General features: G+C 41.7%; 1 protein-coding gene across 1 annotated transcript in view; it reads right to left on the minus strand.

Annotated features, from left to right (window-relative positions):
* The window catches only part of Cog6 (component of oligomeric golgi complex 6), a 44510-nt gene extending 24098 nt beyond the window's left edge, over positions 1-20412 (minus strand). Inside the window, exons 1-10 of the mRNA XM_028873347.2 lie at positions 20217-20412; positions 18466-18609; positions 14885-14956; positions 12866-12924; positions 10620-10731; positions 8786-8868; positions 8367-8437; positions 6460-6553; positions 1623-1751; positions 1455-1546 (exon numbers count right to left, since the gene is read on the minus strand). Of these exons, the coding sequence (XP_028729180.1) occupies positions 1455-1546; positions 1623-1751; positions 6460-6553; positions 8367-8437; positions 8786-8868; positions 10620-10731; positions 12866-12924; positions 14885-14956; positions 18466-18609; positions 20217-20369 (1009 nt within the window). The 5' untranslated portion in view covers positions 20370-20412. The remainder of the gene's footprint in view (positions 1-1454; positions 1547-1622; positions 1752-6459; positions 6554-8366; positions 8438-8785; positions 8869-10619; positions 10732-12865; positions 12925-14884; positions 14957-18465; positions 18610-20216) is intronic.
* Between the last annotated feature and the right edge of the window lie 3942 nt (positions 20413-24354).

The following is a 24354-nucleotide window of genomic DNA, read 5'->3' on the forward strand; positions in this document are numbered from 1 at the left end:
GTTTGTGACCTAAGTGCCACCACCAACTTGTATGTGGCTTCTCCCACAAATCATTTGATGAGTCACAGTGATGTACAGCTACTCTACACCACCCAGTCAGATGATACTAGAAACAGCATTTCTCTCTACTTCCTATCAAAATCAGAACACCTTAACTTACACACTAAACCCCCAGGCTCTAAAAGAAGTGTCTTTTTTTTTTTTTTTTTTTTTTTTTTCAGACAGGGTTTCTCTGTGCAGCTTTGCGCTTTTTGGAGCTCACTTGTAGCCAGGCTGCTCGAACTCACAGAGATCCTCCTGGCTCTGCCTTCCAAGTGCTGGGATTAAAGGCGTGCGCCACCACCGCCTGGCTAAGAAGTGTCTTTTAATGCTTGATCTCATCAACTTGACTAAATTTTAGAATCATTCAAGACACAAATATCTGGGTATATCTGTGAGGGCATTTCCAGAGTAGTTTAATTGAGGCAGAAGACTCACCCTAAATGTGGACTGGGCCCAAACTGATTCAAATTGGGGAAAAGAACATGAGTGCCCAAGGCACACCAGCATCATTACTCTGCTTCTGACTGTGGACTGCCATGATGGAGCTCCTGCATCATCTCTCTCCGGTTCCTCACTGTAGATCACTATGATGGAGCACCAGCATCATCTCTCTCTGGTTCCTCACTGTCAACCACTCTGATGGAGTCCCTGCATCATCTCTCTGCTTCTACGATAGACTGCTATGATGGAGCATCACCTCTCTCTGCTTCCTATCTGGACTGCTATAACTAACCCCCTCCCACTCCTGCTCCCATGCCTTCCCTGTCCCAGTAGAACTCTTTCCTTCTATTATTGCTTTTGTTGGCAGTTTTATCACAGCAACCAAAAAAGAAGCTAACATACCTCTTAAGGAAGTTATAACTAAGAAAATTAGAAATTTTATCAGACATCAGCAACTCTAGAATATAGTCATTGTTCCCCCTTAAAATCCAAACAAACATTTTAAGCACATATGGTAATTATCAAAATAAAGAGCTTTAGAACAGTCCCCTGAGAATGAAGAGTCTGGGTGGCAGAAATAAAACAGTACAGCTTAGTGATATAAGGAACACTCAGCCTGTTCACTGCATCCTTGCCACTAAGTGTGATGCTGAGGGTCTGAGCTAATGTATGCTGGGCATTCCAGCCCTGTCTTAACAGAGAGCAGCAGTCTAGTAGAAGGAAAGCAGACCCTAAGCAACAGATGACAGCAAAGAAGTCTATTAAGCAGAAATGAGGCAGGGGTGTGTGTGTGTGTGTGTGTGTGTGTGTGTGTGTGTGTGTGTGTGTGTGTGTGTGTATATGTAAGAACAGCTGGACGCTTATGTGCCATCTAAGTGTGAAGTGTTTATCTCAGTGAGGACAGCAACGGAAACATGGAAGCACGTGCATTTTCTCTATTAAGCATTAGCAATAACTGTCAGTACACTGACCCTGTGCAGTTACATGCTTTAAGAGAGCTTCCAGATGTTCCTTCTCAGAGGCAGTAGCTTGATGGAGCCATGCCAGCATATCTCCCACATACCTAAAGAAAAACCACCTGTTAGTGAAGATGTCCCAGGGAAAAGTGTCAAATCCTCTACCAGTGTCAATTACTGTACCTCAAAGGGTCGTGGGAGTGCATTTCAATGGGTCTAGGTGTACCTCCTGGTCCTCCTCTTGTGAGAGCATCAATAAACCCTCGAACAACAGTACTGCGCCTGGCTGTTCCAAATTCATCTAAGGTATACCTAGAAGAAACACATTATGAGAGAAGTAGCTACGTTTCCCTAACAGACTCCTCGCTCCATGCCTAAGATCAGCAAGACAGGAAAGCTTCATTAGGTTCATGCTCCTCAAGCAGCACTATCTTGAGACCAAGAGTGACAAGTAAGTTTAGTGTGCTGAACATTCAATCCACAGGTACAGATCTTGCTCCTTCAAGAAAAGAATGCTTGGGACGAGGCAGTAGTAGAGGAAGCAGCAATAGGAACAGCTGGCTTGGCTTCATGGCAGCTAAAACATGATGCTCCAAAGTTTACAGAAAGCCACATACTAGGTCCAGAAGCTGGTTAGAATTCTACAGCCCAAACACCAGGGCTTTTCCCCCAATATTAAAGTTTTCTCCTTATGTTACTATAATTTAGCATCAAATACTGACCCAAAATTGCTACTAATTTTAAAAGCTTATTTTGACTCCAATGAGACATATTAGTTCATTACATTTATTAGCTGGCTATCTATGAACAGTAAATATCCTTTCTCTTATATCAGAAGTCACCCATTATGGCTGAAAATGGGGGAAACTTTTCTATAGTAGAAGAACTGCCAGAGAAAAAAAAGCTACATCTAGAGTAGAGGGCAATCTGGGAGAGTTTGTGGGGATGGCTGGAATCAGATCTTGTTCCTAATGTAACTGCCACTCTTTATACCCTCCAATTAAAAGTTATCATTTTTAAGAACACAGCAAAAAATTAAAAACTCCACACCACCATTTTTAAAATCCCTAAACAATCTTTTACCAGCCTAAATATTAAGAATGAATTCAATAACTAACAAAATTTACCAAAGTTTCCCCAAGACGTCCAGGAGAATTATTTTCTCAGACTACATTGTTTTCTTTATTATGTTGTAGACATAATAAGACATCCATGTTCTATTAAAAATAGGAACATTGTTGGGTGTTTTATTATTTATACCATTTCCAGCTGAGAGGAAGTGGGTGATATGACAGACAGCTAGTTTTATGAACACGGACTTCTTCTGAGGACTGCTCACTCTAGTTCTGAGATCTCTGCAGAATGCAGAGTAGCAGAGGGAGGGGAAATGCACGAGCCAGGCAAAGCTTTGTTACAATACACAAATGCTTCATTTACTTTCTGTACTTTAAGACAATTTCGAACCAAACAGTGCGTGTTTGTTTTCTTCTCTGTGCTCTTTGATCACACACGTTTAAACCAGACAGATCTTTCTGGCAATCTTACCAACTGAAACTTCCTAGATGATCCAATGACTGATACCCATCATAGCAACACCCCCAAACCTTTACCCTTTTAAGCAGAAAAACCCCAATCTTCCTTCCCTAGACCCATATATAATAAGGTAATGTCTGTTTCTAGGACTGGGGCCATGATACCAGAGACAAGTGAATCCACTCAGTGTTCTCAAGGGAGTATGCTTATCAGGTGTGGTGAACACTGGGATTTAACCTGTATAGTAACGTGAAGTCCCATTTAATGTTAAAGTTAATCATCCTGCAGGATAAACATAATTTAAGAAAAACAACATGAAGCTGTTAGTCATGGAACATCCATCTCAGAGACAGATACAGCTAAAAGGACTTTTCTAACAGGGGTCAAATTTTCAAAATGTAGCTTTTATAAAAGTGAATAATCAAAATACATAAATATTCTAAACTTGTCAAAAAAGCAAATTAAAAGAAAAGAATACTGTAGAATCTCCTTTTTGGAATGCAACACAAATTCATAAAAAAAATAAATAAAAATGGATCAGTTTTGTACAAGTCGCCACATCCTGAGGTAACTTGTAGTGTTCAGGTTTACTAAAGGTGAAGAGCTGGCAATTTGTTTTAAAAACTTCAATTTATACTCAGCTTTGTAAGAAAGATCTGGACACTGCTGTTCCGGTTTCGTTTCTGTTGCTGGGATAAAAACACCCGGCAACTTTGGAGAGAAAGGAGTTTTTTAGCTCACAGTCCATCTGCTCTGGAAAGTCAAGGCAGGACTGGAAGCAGGCCACAGCACATCCACAGACAAGTGCAAAGATGCACACTGCTGCACGCTCACTGCCTCCTGGGCGGCTTCCGCCCAGTGAGCCCTCTTCCTCTTACACAGCTCACATCGGTCTACGGTGTGCCACCACATCCATGTGGTCCTCTCATCTCAATTAATAGTCAAGGTGATCCCACGGCAACCTGGCACATCCACGGCCAGCCTGACACACAATTCGTCTTTCCAGGTGGTCCCAGTTTGTGCTGAGTTGACAACAAAAACTGACAGGTACAGTGGTTTATTAATGTAACACATCAGAATTACAGTTACAATGACTAAGAAACACAAGATAGGCAACTTTCTCACGGACTTCAATTGACATTTTCTTGAGAGGGCTACACACTGCTGAGATGAAGTTCATACACTGCCATCTGCTGGTTAACAGGAAGCACCCACAGCCGTCAAACACACTAAGAAAGATGATTACATAAGAAAAGGCGGATTTTTCTTTCTTAGCCTTCACCACAGGCTGCTGAATGGCTGGGCTCTGCAGGCTACTTTCCTACTCAATCTCCAACCATCTCTCACAGCCTTCCCGATTCTATTACTACCCTGCTGGTTTGTGCTTCTCAGAGGTCTTTGCTCTTTTCCTCTGCTGTCCTGTTGGCTCCACAGACCCCTGCTTAGGCCGCAGCTTTCTGCTCACCTCCCACTGGCTCGAAATGTCTAGCATCCACGCTGCACTAAGCATTAGTTAGGCACCTAACAGAATGAGGCCCTCCAGAGCTTCGTAAAGCTGGCACTGTTACTCTCCTCATTCTACCTAGGAAACCAAACCTCACAGAGGCTCAAGGCCTTGTTCGGGATATCTAGCTCAAGAATCCACTCTAAAAGCTCAGTACTTGGGGTCTGGGAAGATGGCTCACTGATAACAGCACCTGCCACACAGCCATGAGGATCTAGGTTCGGGTCTCCAGTACCCATGTAAAAAGCCAGGATGACGATGCACACCTGAAATCATAGGCCTGAGGAAGCAGAAACAAGAGGATCCTGCAGTTCACTGGCTGGCTGGTCATGCTGAATGTGTGAGCTCTCGATTAAGTGAGGGACCCTGCTTCACAGAACAACATTAATAATAACAACAATAGTAATTAGGTGAGTGAGAAGACATCCAGCATTGACCTCTATGGCATAAATCAGTCTAGGTGCCCATCAACAGATGAATTTGGTGCATATACATCCCAGAGCATTAATAACAAAGAAGTATGAAACTTTTCCCTTTTCAGCAAAATGGATGTAAGTGAAGATGTCATTTTAAGCAAAATAAGCTAAGTTTAGCAAACTGTGAAAATAATTCCCCACCTCTAAAAACCCTTGCTCTGTGGCAAGGTCTACCAGGAATTGAATCGGGGCAGTGGAAGGTGGCCAAACTGATGTTACTAATACACACTGTGTGCTAGCATGGAAATTATCAGTGTCCAAAATACATGCGGCATTAAAAAATATTAACTTCTGAACAAGGATAAATCTGCAGCTAATGCAACGCTTGCTTAAAACCAAGCACACATGTCTGAGGAACTACAAGTCTCTGACAGACAGTCATTGCCAATACTATCAGGTAGGAGTGACCTTGAAGCTGCTATCAGTAGTCAGCACCAGCTTGTCATAGATGCACATTAACTCACAGCCAGTTCACACCTCTCCAACCAATTCACATCTTCACACCGTCTACCCACTCTAAGTGGAGTATTCTGCCCTCCTCCCAGAAAACACCTCTTCAACCTGAGACTCACTGTATACTCTTTCCCTTAGGAAAGGCACCCTGAAGGTCACCCTCCTCTCCTATCACGGGACACCTGGGCCACACAGCACCAGGAACATAGCATTCAGACTATCAAAGACACATCCGATTATAATCCATTTGTTTATATGATGTCTGAAGTCCTAGGAGCCTGAGAGAAGCACCCAGAACAGGACCTATCCTCTAACATGCACTTGTAAGCTTCATAGCAATACTGTCATCAACAGGGCTGGCACAGCGTTGGTGTTCTGTGATGTAATTGTGATAAATACTTCAAACATCGATGAAAGGGGACCCTGCAAGGGCCTCTACGACAGGTGACTGTGAGCAAGTGGGTAGCTACGGATGAAGCCCTGGTCATCTCTCACAGCATCAACACTTGCTGTCCTTACAGCTCATGTTCATTCTGCTCCAGAGCTTTAAAAATGCACTTTTGTTTTAATATTAAGATAAGAGAATTCAAAAATCAACAAATTAAAATGCATGGGGTTCCTACCCAAAGCATTAATATGAAGATCTTAGATGGCATACTTACAAGAGCAAAGACCTGGACCTTTTTAAAAAATGCCCACTGATGGAACCCTGGCTGTGAATACTCTTTTTTTCATCTCAGTGTAACTACGTTATACAATCTTTATCTAACTGCATCCTCCCAGGGCTGTGTGGCTATAGGAGTTTTAGTGACGTACAAGTCTAAGGGAGTTAATGAGATGGCAAACTGGCTCAGCCACCTGGCGCCACATAACTAAGAGACAGTCATACTGCAGGGAGGGACACTCTGGTCTTCCCCTTATTACAGGCAGCATCCAATAACCCGGTGCTCCAATAGTACACATGGAGTAGTGAAGCGTCACTGAGCGTCACAGTGACATGAATCGGGTAATGCTACAATAAGGTAATAATCAAAGACAAAGCAGTAAGTCTTACTTGTATAAGACAGGCCTGTCCTGCAGGGCTTCCATGGCCTGAGTTAACACTGCAGACACATCACAGGACTCTTGTGTCAATGCTCTGCATTCACCTGGAACATAACCAGCATTATAACTTCTGCTATCCGTTCACACTTCCAGCTCTTTTCTTCAGAAGCAATCGCTATCTCATTTTACACCTCAGATTTAACTAAAATGTGCTTGCAAATCTCTACTATGTTCAAAGAACTGAGGAAATTCTCAGTCTTTCAGACTCATAGAGGTGGTTCATTTCCAGCACACGATGACTGAGAAATGCTGAGGCACCTTAACATGGCTCTACCACTCCTGGGAGCCAAAGCTGCACAGCTGGCCAACACCAGCTTAGATGTTAAGGAAGCACAAAAAAACAAAACAAAACAAAACAAAAAACAAAAACAAAAAAAAAACTGAAGCAATGACCTGCCTTTGAGGAAGTAGAGTCCAGCCACAGGATAAAACAAACGTGAAGTTATATAATGAAACAGCAGCATATCAATGCATCACAGTTAGTCACTGTATCAGTGGGTGTGGACTGCTCCAGGGGACACACAGCACACAGAACCTCGTGTAGTCTTGAAGACTGAGACAAGACCTGGATACAGAGAAAGACAATGCTCCAGATGGGAGCAAACCATACAAACAAGAAGAGGTAGAGAAACAAGGAATCTAGACCTTAAACCAACAGAGCAGAGGACTGGGTATCGGTAAGTATAGTGCAGGTACAGCCAGCTAACTGCATTAGCTCCAGCCCTGGCGCTGGTCAGCTGATAATACCTAACATACTGCACATTCACATGACACTCTTGCTCAATGAAACCGTTTTCTCCGATTTAACACAGTATTTTGCCAACACTTACTAAAACATTTTAATGTTTTAGTCAATATTGTGGGACTTCCAGGGCCTGAGTTAACACTGGAGACACACCACAGGACTCCTGTGTCTAGGCAAAATAACCTCTTAAGTTACCCGCACTCAAGTTCCTGGAACCTGTAAATGTTACTGCCTTATGTGGCAAAAGAAACATTGACGATGGACTGAAAATTAAAAACCTTGATGCTGGGGAATTTTCTCAAACTGCCAAAGTAAGTTCAAGGTAACCTAAACTAGAAGAGGATGCCACAACAAGTCAGAAAGGAAAATGGGAGTGAACTGGACAGACATGTGGGCTTCGAAGGTGGAAGACAAGGCTGAAGACGGATCACAAGACAAAGTAAGCAGGTAGGAACCCTTAGTGACAGCCAGCAAGGAAAACTCAAGACTTCATCCTTACAAATGTAAGCAACCCAACTAGTCCAACAGACAGACAAGGAAGGAGCGAGACTACATGACACGCCCTTCCAAAACTAATGTCATGGTGAGAACCAGGCCTGATTTCCGCCAGACCACCAAAATGACACACTGATCATTCTATCTCATCAGTGGACTGGAAATGAATCCAATGTTTGTAACATTACAGCTACATAAGTGGCACGAGCTGCCCAATCAAATGCTGCCTTCATTTATATATTCTAGGCAGAAGCACCGTCTTTGCGGTTTTCCCTTAGAGAATATATCATCGTCACTTATCCCACTCTTCAGCAATGTTCTGGATAAAAACCTAAACACAGTATGTGAACATGTAGAGTTTGCTCTGCTTTGTAAGAAATATAACTGGGACTGAGAGATGGCTCAGCAGTTAAGGTACAGACTGCTCTTAGAGGTCTCAGCTCAGTTTCCAGCACCCATGTTGGGAGGCTCACAACCACCTGTGACTTGGCCTCTGCGGGCACCTGCACTCACATGTGTGCTCTGCACACACATACACAAACACGTCTGAAGAAGTCAGATAAGGCCAAGGGAACTTTCAAGGATTAAGTACTAGTATGAATGAAAGAATCACTTACTCTGAGCCCATCGGTAAAGTCTTTCATAAGCCGTTTCTTGAAGCAAGGCCATCTGTTCCATAATTTCCAAACTTAAGTGAAAATTAAAGAGTTATACAATGTAAACTTTAGCCAGCAGTTAGAGCTAAGAATCTAATTATTCATGTCTAATTACATGACAGTTTGGCCCTTAAAGTTTTATCATTTTATGGAATTTTTTCAATCATTTTTTACAATTAAATGTTCAATATTAATTCCATCAGTTAATTCCAACTCTTCTTTTAGTCAAATATATAAGGCAATGAACTTCCACCTTTCCCAAAGGCAAGTGAAGATTAAATTCCTACTTCACAGACTATAGTTTCAAAAGGAACTAGAATGACTCTGAAAATTTACAGATACAAGCAGCAATGTGATTGGCTTACCAAGCAGCTACTCACCCTGCTGTCTGCTGGTTGGTTCGCAACAGAACTTTGACATCATTATGAATCTGTTTCACTCTTCCTAATGCCTTGAAAAAGTCCTTTAAAATTAAAAATGTCATTAAAAACAAAACAAAACAAAACAAAACAAAAAAACCTGTGTTTTCAGGAAAACTATACTACCCTGAATTAAAAATCACTTCAAAGGTGAAACAAAATCCTACCACTTACAATGAAGTCTTATGTAGATTTCAACTGCAATTTTATAGAAGGCATAGTAAGTATTTCTTCGCATTTTAAGAGCGACATTAATTTTGTTCGGGCTTTGAAGGATGAAAACATATAAAATGGCAGCCTCTTAAAACAATTCCTTTGAGAAAATCCCACCAAAGTGGAACCACGAAGCATGATAACTCTGCCTACTTCATACAAGTTGACACTACGCTGCTAGAAAATTCAGATTAAGTAATATATGCTTGATAAATAAGGTATATTTGATAATCAAAGATTTAGAAAATCCCAAGGTCTACTCAGGTTCACAGTAGTATTTGTCTAGCTTTGTCTTTGCTCACTTTAAGCTTTAGCTATTTGGATAAACTAAGCCATACAAGAAACCTGCCATATTCTATAATGGTGTATCTGGTCCCCCAAGAAAGTTTAGACAAAAGTTTCCATTCTCTCAGGAGCTTGAAGAAAGTTCCTGCTTGGTAAAAGGAATCACTCTTAACTCCAGCAAGAGGAACTTGTGGCCCTTCCATTAACATATGACTGGTGCCTATTAACTTGTCAGGGTCAATGCTAGCTTCCTTAATCTCTGCTCACAAGCCACCCCAGCTCACATGCCCCCTTTCTCTCATTTAATCCTATGTGCAACTATAGAGTATAAAAAGTGTAACAGACAGTATGCTGGTTCCCAGTAATAGAAAGTTTGTAAAGACTAAGGAAGTCCCTGTTCTCAGGAAGCACACAGCTGAGTAAGGACTGTAAGCCTGAAGACATCATCTAAACAGAGCAGCCCTGGATACTCAAGCACAGCACAGCCCTGCAATCACTGGACCACCTTATGTCTCCGCTACATATGCATCTGTTCTCCCTCACCAGGAGATAAGGACAGAAAATGCTCATTAAACAGACAGGACTCTGCTCGAGGAATACACTGGAGCCTTAGGATTTAGGAGACAAGACTTCTTTCTGGACAAAATAAATGTCTTTAAGAAAAAAAAAGAAAATAGCCTTTGAGAGGTTTTATGATTCTTTCATTCAGTCTGCAAAGTGTAACAAAACATAAAAAAAAAGATAGCAAATTCCAATTTAAGAAAGACAAAGAGTTATGAAAGTAAGCAATGTATCATTGTCCTAATCAAAACAGGGGGATGAGGAAAACATGTATATGCATTGTTTACCCTGAAAAAGGTGATACAACAGGCTAAATCCTGTATTCCATTTCAGAAATAGTCTTTGTAGATCAGGCTGACCTCAAACTCAAGAGTCACCTGCCTTTGCCTCCTACATGCTGGGATTAAAGGTGTGTGATATCACTCCAAACTGGATAAATACAGAATATTCTTTTAAATCTAGATCTACAAATATAGTTTGTACAAGAATAGTGAACAGGTAAACTAGTTCACAAAGGATCGGAAGTGAAAAGAAGGGGTGATGGAGGTTTGTTTTGTTTTTTTTTAAAGTTATGTTGTACTTTGACTTCAAAAAACATGTATAACTTCAAAATAAAACCCAAAACTAATTAAAATACATGCCTTAACTTCAAATTTAGATGGGAAAATTAGTCTTGAAAAATCTCATCTTCTCTGTAGCATTTGTAATTGCTACACTTAGTGGCCAGCACACGTACCTCAGTGACAGGGCCGCCTCTTGTGCCTCGGAGAAGAGCCATCTCCTCAGAAGTCAGCTGGAACTTGGATAAAAAGGCGTCTGCTACTTGTGCTCTAATTTCTAATCTTTGGCTAGAACAACAAGAAAAATGAAGTACATTATGCTTTGTCCAACTACAAAGCAAACGATATCCCTGACATGGTAGCTTATCAAACCAAACAAAGCTGTGCAAGATTCTCAACATCTCTGAAAGCCTTGTTTCCACCTCAGACATTGCAGGGTCATCAGCAGGCACGTGATGAAATCATTCCAAATGGTACCTGTATTACTAACTTAGAACCGCTTACAAAGGCTAATTTCTAAGACAAAAGTATGCCCTTAATTTCAAGGAATTCCTCTTAGTTATTAATATATCCTAAAGGTTTTCACATGAACCACAACACAAACAAAAATCAGTTGTGTGTTTTTATGTTACAATTTATTTTATTTTTATTTGTTAGAATTAATGTATGTTAGAATGAGAGGTCAAGGACTTATGAGTCAAAAAAGCCATGTCTCTATTTTGGCCTTCCTCACTTGTGATGGCTATTCTTGGTTATCAACTTGACTACATCTGGAATTATTTAAAACCCAAATAACTTGCCATACCTGTGAAGTATTTTTTCTTAATTAAATCATTTGAAGTTGCAAGACTCATTTCTAGTCTGGATCTTTGAGGTGGGAAGACACACCTTTAATCCAGATCTTTTAAGGTAGCTTCCTACCTTAAATCTAACTTTTATCTGGACCACACCTGCTGGGAGTCCATACAAAGGGCATGGAAGAAGGAAGCTCTCTGTCTGTTTGCTCTCGCCTTGCTAGCAAGTCCATCCTTCACTGCATTTGAGCCTACTTCTTCAGGATTCCATGGTATACTGAAGACCAGCTAAGACTGGTGGAATAAACAACTTCTGGATTCTTGGAACTTCCATTCATAGGCAGCCATCGTTGGGTTAGCTGGATCACAGCCTGTAAGTCATTCTAATAAATCTTTCTATATAGAGAAATTCATTCTGTAAGTTGTTACTCTAGAAAACCTCTAATACACCACTCTTTCTGCTTGACAATAAAAACAATATTATAAACTATACAATCTGGATGGAACATAAGTGTGGTAGCTGGCAATTAGGAAAAGGCATGCTCTAGACTAGGAGGCAGTCTGCAGGGACCAGAGGACTGGAAAGGGTTTCTGTCTAAAGGCCAGTCACTGCCTGAGCTCCCTGAGCAGCAACTCAACACTTCTGGTGCCTGAACCCTGGAGCTATATACAGCTGGGCACAGTGGCACATGCCTGTTATTACAACACTATCGAGGCAGGGAGACAGGTGGATTGAAAATCTGAGGCTGGGATATATCTGTGGTAGAGCCCTTGCTCAGCACATATAAGACCATCAGTTGGATCCCCAGCACCACCAAAAATAAAAGAAAACCCCCACAGTATTTCACCAGTAGTATTCAAAGAGTAGCAATGTTCTATACTAAAAACATTCTGTTGAGAATTACAAAGATAAGCATTAACACCATTCATGTTCATGGCAGGACATGTCTACCTTATGTTACTTGTATCTTTATGTTGAAAGACTTTAAATTCACCAAGTCAATGCCCCTGGGATGAACAACATTTATTTTTAAAAGGGAAACAAAATCCAGGTATTTACTTCAAACAATAATGTAACCCCTTCATTAATTCTACACAGAGCTAAAAGGTATATATGTCCTACTATACAAAAGTCATCTAATGTATTTTAACTTTTAGACAAAGCACCAACCCTTGTCACATAGGTTAAAAGTAATTTCAAAGCATCATAAAATTGCTTGAAACAGTAGAAAGTAACCATTTTACTTATAACCTTCTTTGGAGGTATTTTTAGACTTATCTTTGGCATCAATTATTAGGCACAAAGGAGAATCAACCTCCCAGTGCTTTCAATCATTAAAGTAGTGTTCCTGCCATCTTGATTGATCATGTGCCGATCATTACAACCGACTCCAAATACTGGTGACCTCTACTCCAAAACAGAAATAATCTCTCGAACTGAGAACCAGGCATCACGTTCCCAATGGCTGTTTTTATGTTAAAGTTACGACTAGATAAAGCTTAGGAACTAAGGTCCTCCGTGAACTTTGAATCACAGTACCCATTATTTTCACTTTGACTTAGCATTATTTACAACTTTCCACTTAATCTGCATTAATAAGGAGGTGATTGTATAAAGAAAAACTTACCTTTCTGATTGAAGCTTAGTGGTTTTTACAATTAAATCCTGAGTCTGTTCTTTTGCTGCCTGAAATTATAAACACACCACACATCAGTATATTCCAATCTCATAAAACTACTATCACCACTTCCCGGAATTCAGACAAACGAACACAAATGACAAAGAGCTCAGAAGGCCCCTGTAGTTGGCATCGATGTTTCAAGGCTCAGGAGCTACCTTTAAGAGGCTCTCTCTCAGAGTTCTCAGCACACGCACGCACGCACACACGCACGTGAGCGCGCAGTGCTGAAACACAGAAGAAGACAGTGTCCCGATGCTTTCTAGAGAAGCACAAGTACTGGGAAAGCCATCTGAGGGCAAGGACATGGCTTCAGTGGTGGACTGCTGAGCTGCATACGAGCAGACTTCTACACTGAATCACTGGTCTACAGCGAGTACAACGCTCAACAGTGCAGGGGATGGAAATGAAGTCTCAGAGCCAGAAAACACAGGCCCTGGAGACAGACCTGGTTGCTTCTGCTCAACTTTCATACCAAGCAATGCTTCCTGTGCCCACCTTTTAAGCCAGAGCCCAAAACTCAGAAGTAAATTTGGTGAGCATCACACTATCCAAAAATCAGCCAGTCATCTATGAGGCAGATTCCAAAACGGCAGAAGTGTGCCCAACAGGAGTCTCAAAACCCCAAACTATAAAACACGACAAATATAAGTCATTAGGAACTGCTGAGATGGCTCAGTGGATAAAGGCCAAACCTGGGGACCTACATCTGAGCTCTAAAACCCACATGGTAAATGGAGAGAAACAACTCACATAAATTGTTCTCCAACTTACACACATATGCCATGGCATATACACACATAAATAATACATAAATTAATGTCATAAAAAATTTAAGGCAATAGTAATGAAAGGAGAGACAAATGGCCAAGGATGGGGCAGACATAGTGTCCATGCCATGCAAAGACAATGAGCCAGAATTATTAACATACCAAGTCACTAGTGAGTAGACACTATAGTACCCATAACAGACACCGACACACAGAGCAGAGGGGTCAGTCAGTTAAAAGAGGAACTACATCGGCCGGGCGGTGGTGGCGCACGCCTTTAATCCCAGCACTCGGAAGGCAGAGCCAGGTGGATCTCTGTGAGTTCGAGGCCAGCCTGAACTACCAAGTGAGTCCCAGGGGAAAAAAAAAAGAGGAACTAGATCAAGCATCTCAAGGAAATGGGTCATTTTCATGTTGGAACTTTACACTGAAGAGCTGAGCTCCTGTGGGTCAGGTCTCTGAAACTGGAGACAACTAAGGCCTCTCCCTCCTTCATGCTAATTCTCTTCTCAGTGGGAATCTGTCTTTCTGCTTCCCAAACATCCTGTGGAGGATGAGGACACCTGAACCTCTAGTGATATTTTTCAGACAGACTTGAACCGTGGTTCGGTCTGTCACTGACTCTAGGGATAAAGCTAAGTGTGGCAGCTACAGAGCACTCGTCAACAAGGAGTCTCCGAGTCCAACAGCATCTCCAAATGCCTACACTGCTTGATATTTGCCTTCAAGTTTAACTTCTACCCTTTGTAGTCTAACATTAAGAAATTCTACCTTGTACAGACCCAGCTTAATTTGGACTCATCCTCAGCTAAAGAGGACCTGAGGAAAATTTGTATTTTTATTATATGATGAATTCTTGTGTAGAGAAATTCTTATTTTTGAAGAATTTGTTGTTTTCCTCTAAGTATTTGCTACTAGTTCCTGAAGAAATTGTTCCTGCTGGACTCTGGCATCAGAGATCTCAAAGATCCACTAACATTCTACAGATAATTCTGCACTGTTAGACAGAGGCCCTTGGTTACTAATAATACGAAGCCACCATGAAAAGAAACACAGGGCATTCATTCATGTATTTGGGCTCTTATAAAACTGTAACATTTGCATCTAACCTTCCTCCACAGCATTACGTGGACATCCGTACATTTTCGAAACGTCCCTTTCCCAGGAGCTACACTGACGCCCAGGCACTGGGAGGTACCTGTAATCGGCTTGTCATGTCCTGACAGCAGCTGCTCATTGCCTGCACATCTTCATTAATGCTTTCAAGTTCCTGAAAGGGGAGTAAATAATATCAACTACTGCACATAGCATACAGAAGTTTCTCCTTCCCAGGTCAAATCCCACAGTTTCAGTTGTCTTGTCAAAGCATAACAAAGGATCTTTATGAAATTCATTGTTACAAAAAGAATAATACCTACTGTTACAAAGGTATAAAGAAACTGGTCCATTTCTTTTAGAGGGTATATGAAAACAAAAAATATCTTATCAGATGAATATATTTTACATACATACATAAGAATACCTACATAGGTAATAAATATTAGCTAGATCTAACCACTCCAATGTACTTCAAATTTATATGTATATGTAGAATTGTATATATAGTTATCTGTCAATTTCTAAAATTGAAAAAAAATAAATCATAGCACAAAATAGTAAATGTGCAACAACACACACAGGATAGTCAAGAATTCTCTAAACAAATGGAACCTTAAACACTTTAGCTAACAATGGAAAGGGTTTACAGAGCAGCAACTGTGATGAACCTGTGCTTTCCAAAGATATCTACACAAAGTTAAAAGTCATAAATTAAAACACACAGTGCTGGGGGCTGGAGAGATGGCTCAGAGGTTAAGAGCACTGACTGTTCTTCCAGAGGTGCTGAGTTCAATTCCCAGCAACTACATATGGCTCACAACCATCTATAATGAGATCTGTTGCCCTCTACTGCATGCAGGCATACATGCAGACAGAATACTGTATACAAAATTAAATAAAAAAATTAAAAAATTAATTAAAAAAACACACAGTACCTCATCATTTCTTTAAAAAAAAAAACCCAAAACTTTCATTTTGAAAACATGGGAAGGCAATTCAATGCAACATGATGACAGTTACTGCTGAGTGATGCTAGCTACGCAGGGAGTCAATCAACTGAGCCATATACACAGCCCATTTATAAAGTTTTCATTTAATTTTTACTGAATTACCTAATTCCACTCATTGAACAAAATTACCGACTATATAAAATGTAACATGTATATGATAAACTATTTATTGTACACACTTAAAAATGTCTAAAGTTGAGATAATATGAATCCTCATGTACTTATCGCCCAGCTTCCACAGTTATCAGCTCATGGCCATTCTCACTTCTGTCTACCTCATCCACGTTTCCTCTCTCCGTATAAATTGCATTATTCTCAGGCAATTCCAAGTATAATTTTATCTGTTAACTTCTCTTTATATCATTCTGAGAAGATAAAAAGTAGACTATCACTCAGGTTTAACAACAATCCCCCCACCCAGCCTGCTCTTTCTTTCTTTTTTGAGACAGGGTCTCACTATGTACCTGGCCTGGTCTTGAATTCAAACCCCTACATCAGCCTCCAGAGCACTGGCATTACAAAAGTGCATCACACTCAGCAACAATAACCTTTGAATGTTAAATGCCCAGCTCAAACTTCCCCAACACCTTCAATTTTCTAAAATAAAAACAAAAAACCAACTGTGCACATCAAATAAAAAAGATTTGCAAACACTCAACAGGATAATACCTGTTTCCTGTTCAGTGTACAGATTGTTACTCCTACTTATGCATTGGAAGAAGGCGGCTCAGTTGCTTACACAGTTGGAAGGTTCCGGACTGCTCTGACTGCACCTTCCCAGTATCTGCAGTCTTCTGTCCCCGGTCCTGCCTGCAGTCAGTCAGATCCAGAGCAAGGCTGCGCAGTTAAACCTGCGGCATGAGTTCCTTAGCACTGACGCTGCACACCTTTAACAGGAGTCGTGTATCGGTGGCTAGATCATGACTCTTAACCTCGGTGATTCTTCACCTCTGGGACACAGGGCAATGTCCACTGGCATTCTTGTTGGAACAACTGGAGACAAGATGGCTGTACCAGCAACAACTGGGTATAGACCAGGGATGCTGATAAAAATCCTACAGTTCAGAGAAGATTCCCTAACATTTATTTAGCCCAAAACGTTAACAGTCTCCAGGCTGAGAAAGCCTGAGCCAGATCCATGAATGCAACTGTGATAGTGAAATCTCATATTCTATTTCATTCACTGGCTGGACTACTGTGAGACAAGCTTTCCCTCCGCACCTGTATGCAGCTGGCAGAAAAGAAGAGTGCTGATGTTTCACTTCCATTCAGCAACTCAAACGCAGCAAGCTGGTATACTTAGACCCACCAGAAGTATCAAGCGAGGGTTCTGTCGTATTTGGTGTGTACACACAAGGCACATGTGTGGAGGGCAAAGGACAACTCCGGGGACTTGGTTCTCTCCTGCCACCTTGTGGGATCTGAGGACCAAACTCAGAGGGCCAGGCCTGCTCATAAGCACCTCCACTGGACTGAGTCATCCTGCTTGACTTTTATTGTCACTGTAACTCTCAGGTGTCATGTGTGAGTGTGGTCAGTTTGCAGTCATTCTTTGTGAGGTTCTTTAATCTAATTCCTTCCAAGACACGTCTGTTTCTAGTCATGATAAGATCATTCTGTTCAGTAGTCAAACGTGCTTAGAGACTACAATCTGAACGTGTTCATCACTACTGTCTTTTTCTCTTATATGTATGTGTGTGTGTATGCACATGTGCACATGGTGCCTCAGGAGGCCAGGAGAGGGTGTCAGATCCCCTGGAGTGGGAGTTAAGTTGTGAGCCACTTGATAGGAGTGCTAGAACTGAAGCCCAGTTCTCAGCAAACACTCTTAACTGTCTTTAAAAAAATGAATTCTACCAAGCTTTCCTTTTCACCTCTGAAATTATTAGCCTTCAATCAATGAAATGCTAGTAAATGCTTTAAGACTGTTTTTCTCAAGTCCTTGCTAAAACCACGTATATCACTTCCACCTGACTTGCATATTGTCAGTATACAGCAGTATTAACAATGTCATATTAGTAGTCATAAAATAGTACACAATAAACAAATTACATCATAATAAATAACATTTATCTTCATCCTATGGTTGAATAAACCACAGTCAAATATACTGAATTATTATTCATGTTGAAATAATTATCTGGATCTAGAAATTAGGTACTTCAGGAGGTAACAAAAGTAACTCAATACTACCAGTCTCCAAATGAAGAAGTGTCATCTAAGATAGTGCATTAAATGGGAAATATTTCCTCTGGAAAATCATTCAGGGAAATGTTATATTTTTTATTAAGAAGTTACAATTCCTGGCCAGGCGCACATCTTTAACCCCAGCACTCGGGAGCCAGAGCCAGGTGGATCTCTGTGAGTTCAAGGGCAGCCTGGTCTATAGAGTGAGTTCCAGGACAGCCATAGCTACACAGAGAAACTCTATCTCAAAAAACCAACCAAACAAACAAACAAAGTTACACTTGATAATTTCTCAAAATAAATACTACAACTTTTTAGTAGAGGCAAAGAATTCAGAAATCACAATAATTAAAATAAAAAAAGTTAAATTAGTTTTTATTTGACCATGGCACATAATCAGCTAACACTGCAATTTGAAAAAAAAAAAAACTTATCAAAACACCAAACACATAGTTTCCCATAAACCCTAAGTGCAGTTACATACCTCCTTCACCTCCTTGAAAATGTTCACAAATTCCTCATTGATGGCCAAGCTTCTACGCTCAATATCGCCACGTAAATTTCTTCGAGTCCGCAAACTATTTTCAACAAAAAATGTTGAAAGTGCCTTGAGAGCTTCCAACATCTCCTGTACAAGTGACAACAGAGGAAAATCACTAGGGCTGACTTTGAAATGGTTTCCAGTCAAAGTTCAACGAAATGATTTTCAAATTGACTCATTTCCATTAAACAACTCAAAAAGTAATGTCTAACTTTCTAATTACTAAGCAGTAACCTTACTTCCAGAACACAGGAACAGTATACCTATATATAACATATAATCGTGTATGTACAAGGTAATATACAGCAGAACTGCTTGACAGCGCTTCTTCATGCACTTAGTATATGTTCTGAGAGAGGGTGAGTGAAGCGACAAGGACAGAAAGTTATAGCAGCATGTTAGGTATGTCTGTGCAAAGGAGACTGATTTTGGAATGTCAATTTTATTTTATTTTATTTTTTGGTTTTTTCGAGACAGGGTTTCTCTGTGTAGCTTTGCGCCTTTCCTGGGACTCACTTGGTAGCCCAGGCTGGCCTCGAACTCACAGAGATCCGCCTGGCTCTGCCTCCCGAGTGCTGGGATTAAAGGCATGCGCCACCACTGCCCGGCCCCAGGATGTCAATTTTAAATCATCGTCATAACTTGGCTCAAACACCTTTATTAATTAAAACAGGAACCATTACAATTGACACATTTTTTCCAATGAGAAATATTTACTTCTGTAACACAAACATCTATGTTTTGGATTCAATGAACTCTTGGAAAACACTTTCTTCATGCAATAAGTTGTTGAGATGCTTGAAGAAGTGAAGATAAATATGGTCAATGGGGCAAAACTTTATTGCTCAATTCATTCAACTTTTGAAGCGCTGCTCGTGTGTCAGGCAGTCCGGAGTTCTGGAGAAATGGGCCCTTTATGAGACCAATCCTTGAAGCAGGGTTTGCAGTTTTCCAATTGCTGAGCACAATTCCGGTGCAATGTGGTCTCACTGGGATTGTAAAGGCCGGCAGGGAACACACCAATCAGCGATCACGACGTTGTTTCTGCTTCGTTATGTTTTGCAGGATTGAGGTTGACTTTTGAGAAGTCCTTTGTAGTTTCTTCTTCATCCAAACACCGAGCTTTTATCCCAAGCTCTCCTATTTAACCCCCTTTTTGTAGCATGTCACAATCCTATCTAGTCCTGAGTCTTATTTTTCAGTCACCATTTTAATGCTTGTTTTTAAGTATGTCAAATTCTCTCTGGCCGCGTATTTTCACTTACCTACATATTTAACTACCGCTTTACGACTCTCACTTTACTTTTTTTTTTTTTTTTTTCTTTTATGCCACGCTGGCGTGGCCAATATACCTGGCTACTCCATGCTGCGAAAGAGACAGCCAGCCCTGCGAAGAGCTGCGAAGTCCTGTTCTAGGAGGGTCGTGGAGGGCGTGTGGGTAGGTGTTCCAGTAAGAACACAGCAGGGGCGCACAACAGTCGGTGACAGCTAACCACGGAGCCGGGGCGGAGTCTCCCTGCGCCGGGGCAGCAGCAGCTGGAGCCGGGGCGGAGTCTGCCAGCGCCCGGGGCAGCAGCAGCTGGAGCCGGGGCGGAGTCTCCCTGCGCCGGGGCAGCCGCTCCGCCGCTGGCCGGGCAGCAGGGCTGGGGCTGAGGCTCGCAGGTCCCTCCCGCGCCCCGCCCCACTCCGGGTACCTTGTCATTGTCCAGCCGCGTCTCCAGGATCTTGTGCAGCTTCCGTGACAGCGGGTTGTTGGGCTGCGCGGGGGTCGCGCCCGCTCCATTACTGAGGCCATTGGCCGGCCCGGGGGCGGGGACCACAGCCACCTCTCCGCTGGCGTCCGCCATTGCTGACAGACCCGGCGCGACGACGGGAGCACTGCGCCTGCGTGCTCCCCAGCGCCTGCGCACATCCGGCCGAGCATGAGCTCCGCCACCTGACACTCTTAAAATCCCGGTTTACTTTAAGACTCTGGAAGGAGGTGTCGGTACATTCAGCAGAGAAGAAATTGGAGGTACTAAAAGAGACTTCAGGAATCTGAATGTAAGAAATGCCGAACTGATAATGTAGTATATATGTAAAATACGCTGAAACCAGTAGCTGGCACTTATGGTCAACAGGACTGATTCGAATTTAATTCCCTTGTCTGAATTCATCTCTCCGAAAAGCATCCGCGGAAGGTATAGTATGCACCAGGGCCTCTGGCGTGCACTGGACAATCTGCTTTGTGCACTGAAACAAAGGAGTTAATAAACGTTGTTGGGCCAAGACAGTGTACAGAAGACAATGAAGAGAGAAAGAAATGCGGCCAAGATGGTTACTCAAGAAGGCTTGCAAGGACTTGGCCTTTTTATCTGAGATCTGAAGGAGATTCAGAACTGTGAGAAACCCCCAAGTACAAGAAACTCTACATGTAAAAGCCCAGAAAAAGAAGGAACTTCACTGTCTTGCAAAGTGACAAAAGCCAGTGTAGCTGGAAAGCCTTGAGCAAGAAAGTGTTTTGCCTGCATGTACACATGTTCACTGTGTACATGCAATACCTGTGGAGGCCAGAAGAGGAACTGGAACTGGAGTTACAGATGGTTGCATGCATCACATGGGTCCTGAGAACTGAACCCAGGTGCTATGCAAGAGCACCCAGTGCTCTTAACCAGTGAACCATCTCTCCAGCCTCCACTATCTCTTTTTGATTATAACATGATGGCAATTATTAATAATGACTATATTGGGGTGGTATTATTAAACCTTCTCAATTTGACCTACATGTTCAGATTCACATTATTGCCCTGGCCTTATTTATAGGCACTTGCTCTATGGCAGCAACATTCTCACCATAATGTGTTACTGGGCACAAACACATCAAAATTTTCAAATCTCCATGTACTAATCCCTACAACTTACTTTAGTCTTTTTCAGATGCTATAGCAAAATACTGTAGACTTGGTCGCTTATAAACAACAGAAATTTATTTCTTGTTCTGGAGGATGAGTGGTCCAAGATCAAGGCACCAACAGATCTGGAGTCTGCTGGGGGTCCCTTTCATGTCCGTGGAGAGACATACTAGTGCTGCTTAACTCATCTGCTAGAAAGGAGGATGAGCTGGCTCTCAGAGCTCTCTTTTGTAAGATCATGAATCCTGATCATGGGAGCTTTGTTCTTATGGTCTAATCATGTCCAGACATTGGCGGAGGCCAGGAAGTCAGTGTCTGAATTTTAGGGAGACACAAGCATTCAGACCACAGCCCCACTCTTCCAAGGATGTCAGTCCCTGTGACCCTTATCAACTTCTATATGTCTTTTATATTCCGTTCAGATAACTCTTTCCCCACCACTTCTTAAAAAGAATTTATTAATCCCCTATGCAAAGTCCATAGCAATGAAAATATAACTCCTATTATAAGTTACTTGTGACTTATAAAAGTATCATTTATGCTTTTGTTCATTATTTGCACGAAGGTACCAGTCTAATCTGGTTTTGTATTCCACTCACAAATGAAGCTTTTGCTGTGCCTCCAACTTTTGTCACAGCTAGCCTCAATAGCATATACTGTGGTCTACACAGTACAGTAACTATCATTACCAATCCCATAGAAGCTGTTACTTAAGAAAGAAAAGATAGAAGGAAATGGGGTAAATGCTACAGTTCTCATTCCAGCAACTGTCCCAACACTGTTGTTGGAATGCAAGATTTCTGTCTTTTCTAGAACATTAGTTGATCCAAGTTTGATATCCAGTGAGGTGACTTACACTGTCACACAAAAAGATCCAGAGCCTTTGATGGATCTGTCTGCATGAGGTTTCCATAGTTTGTTTGTCATTTTTGCCTTAGAGCATGGCAATTTTAGGAAATGATCTGGTGGTTCTCTGGGTTCCATCCTTCCTCCCACACTCCACAGCTAACTCCCTTAGGGTCTGCCATACAACTATCTAAGCCTTTTTTGGTCCATTCACCTAGCGTCATGAGTAGTTCACAGCCCTTGCAGATGCTCTTTAAACGTCCTAATATCTTTTTAGGCAAGACCTTTTCTCTGTCAATTGCAAGCACCAAGATGTCAGAGCAGATTTAAAGATGAAAGGTCCCATTCTACACACACACACACACACACACACACACAACACACACACACACACTTTTGTTGCTGGAGGGCTGGCTTCTCTCCAGGTTCCACCAAGCCCCGAAGTCCCACAATCCACATATAAAATAATCACTCAGAAGCTTATATTACTTATAAACTGTATGGCCGTGGCAGGCTTCTTGCTAACTGTTCTTATATCTTAAATTAACCCATATCTATAAATCTATACCTTGCCACGTCACTTGTGACTTACCGGCGTCTTTACATGCTGCTTGTCCTGGCGGTGGCTTGAAGTGTCTCCCCCTCCTTCTTCTGTTCCTCAATTCTCCTCTCTCCTTGTCCCGCCTATGCTTCCTGCCTGGTCACTGGCCAGTGTTTTATTTATATAGAGTGATATCCACAGCACTTTCCCTTTTCTTTTTTTTAAAAAAGGAAGGTTTTAACTTTAACATAGTAAAATTACATATAACAAAACAATTATTGAGCAATAATTACAGTTACAATATTAAAGATGTCCTATCTATCTTATATTTGTGAGTTTAAGGTTTTATATCTAACTTATCTTTTATCATAACTGAGGAAACTGCAACTATCTAGTTTTCAACCACATCAAAGACCTCAGAAGGATATAATATTACCTGAGAAATGGGAGAAGGATGTAAGCAACTTTTGGGAGTCTTACAGGGTAGACAGACACAACTGACAGCCTGGACAGTCATCTAATATTCCTTTGTAAAGTTGGGGCATCTGTCTTTAGCTCACAGGCCTAGAGTATCTCCGTCATTTTTTTTTTTTTTTTTTTTTGGTTTTTCGAGACAGGGTTTCTCTGTGTAGCTTTGCGCCTTTCCTGGAACTCACTTGGTAGCCCAGGCTGGCCTCGAACTCACAGAGATCCACCTGGCTCTGCCTCCCGAGTGCTGGGATTAGAGGCGTACGCCACCACTGCCCGGCAAAACAATATTCTTTTTTTTTTTTGGGTGGGCGGGGAGTTCGAGACAGGGTTTCTCTGTGTAGCTTTGTGCCTTTCCTGGAACTCACTTGGTAGTCCAGGCTGGCCTCGAACTCACAGTGATCCGCCTGGCTCTGCCTCTCGAGTGCTGAGATTAAAGGTTCCCCGTCATTTTTTTAGTGTCCTGTAGAATGTCTGGCAGTTTTCTCTGTGAAGCAGGAACCTGAAGGACCATCTTGTCAAGCAAAGTTTAGTGGTCATCCTTCCATGGATCTTGCATTATGTTCCTTCTCAGGTCTTTAATGGGATTGAAGACTAACAGTTATAGTTACAACTTAGTATATATAATATCTTAGATAGAACATATTAAGTATTAGATTCAGGTTCTTTAGGATAGGACACCTTTTGGAATGATCTTTATAACATGCCGTTTACCTATGCTCTATAATTCTCTGGATTTTAGTATGTGTTTCTTGCTTGATATTGTTTGCATTGTTGTAGTTCCATCTTATCTAGGTCATTATCCCTCATTATTCCTGGACAATATTTGATAACCATTCCTTTGTATTATAGTCTTGTATTAGTTTAGAACCTTCTTATTTAGACAAAAAGGGGGAGATGTAGTGGGTAGCCATTCCAGCTTGGATCTGGAAGTTCCAACCCCCATTGAGACTCTAGCAACTGTCACGCCTATGAGGTGGGGCCAGGCGAGGTGCCTGGAGACCCGAGACCTGGATGGGTGAGCACTCTCTCTGTTCTGGGACCCTGAACGGTGGAGGTGGACCTAGCAGAGCTCCAGAGAACACC

This window comes from Peromyscus leucopus, chromosome 6 (genome assembly GCF_004664715.2).
Source record: "Peromyscus leucopus breed LL Stock chromosome 6, UCI_PerLeu_2.1, whole genome shotgun sequence".
Lineage (NCBI taxonomy): Eukaryota > Metazoa > Chordata > Mammalia > Rodentia > Cricetidae > Peromyscus > Peromyscus leucopus.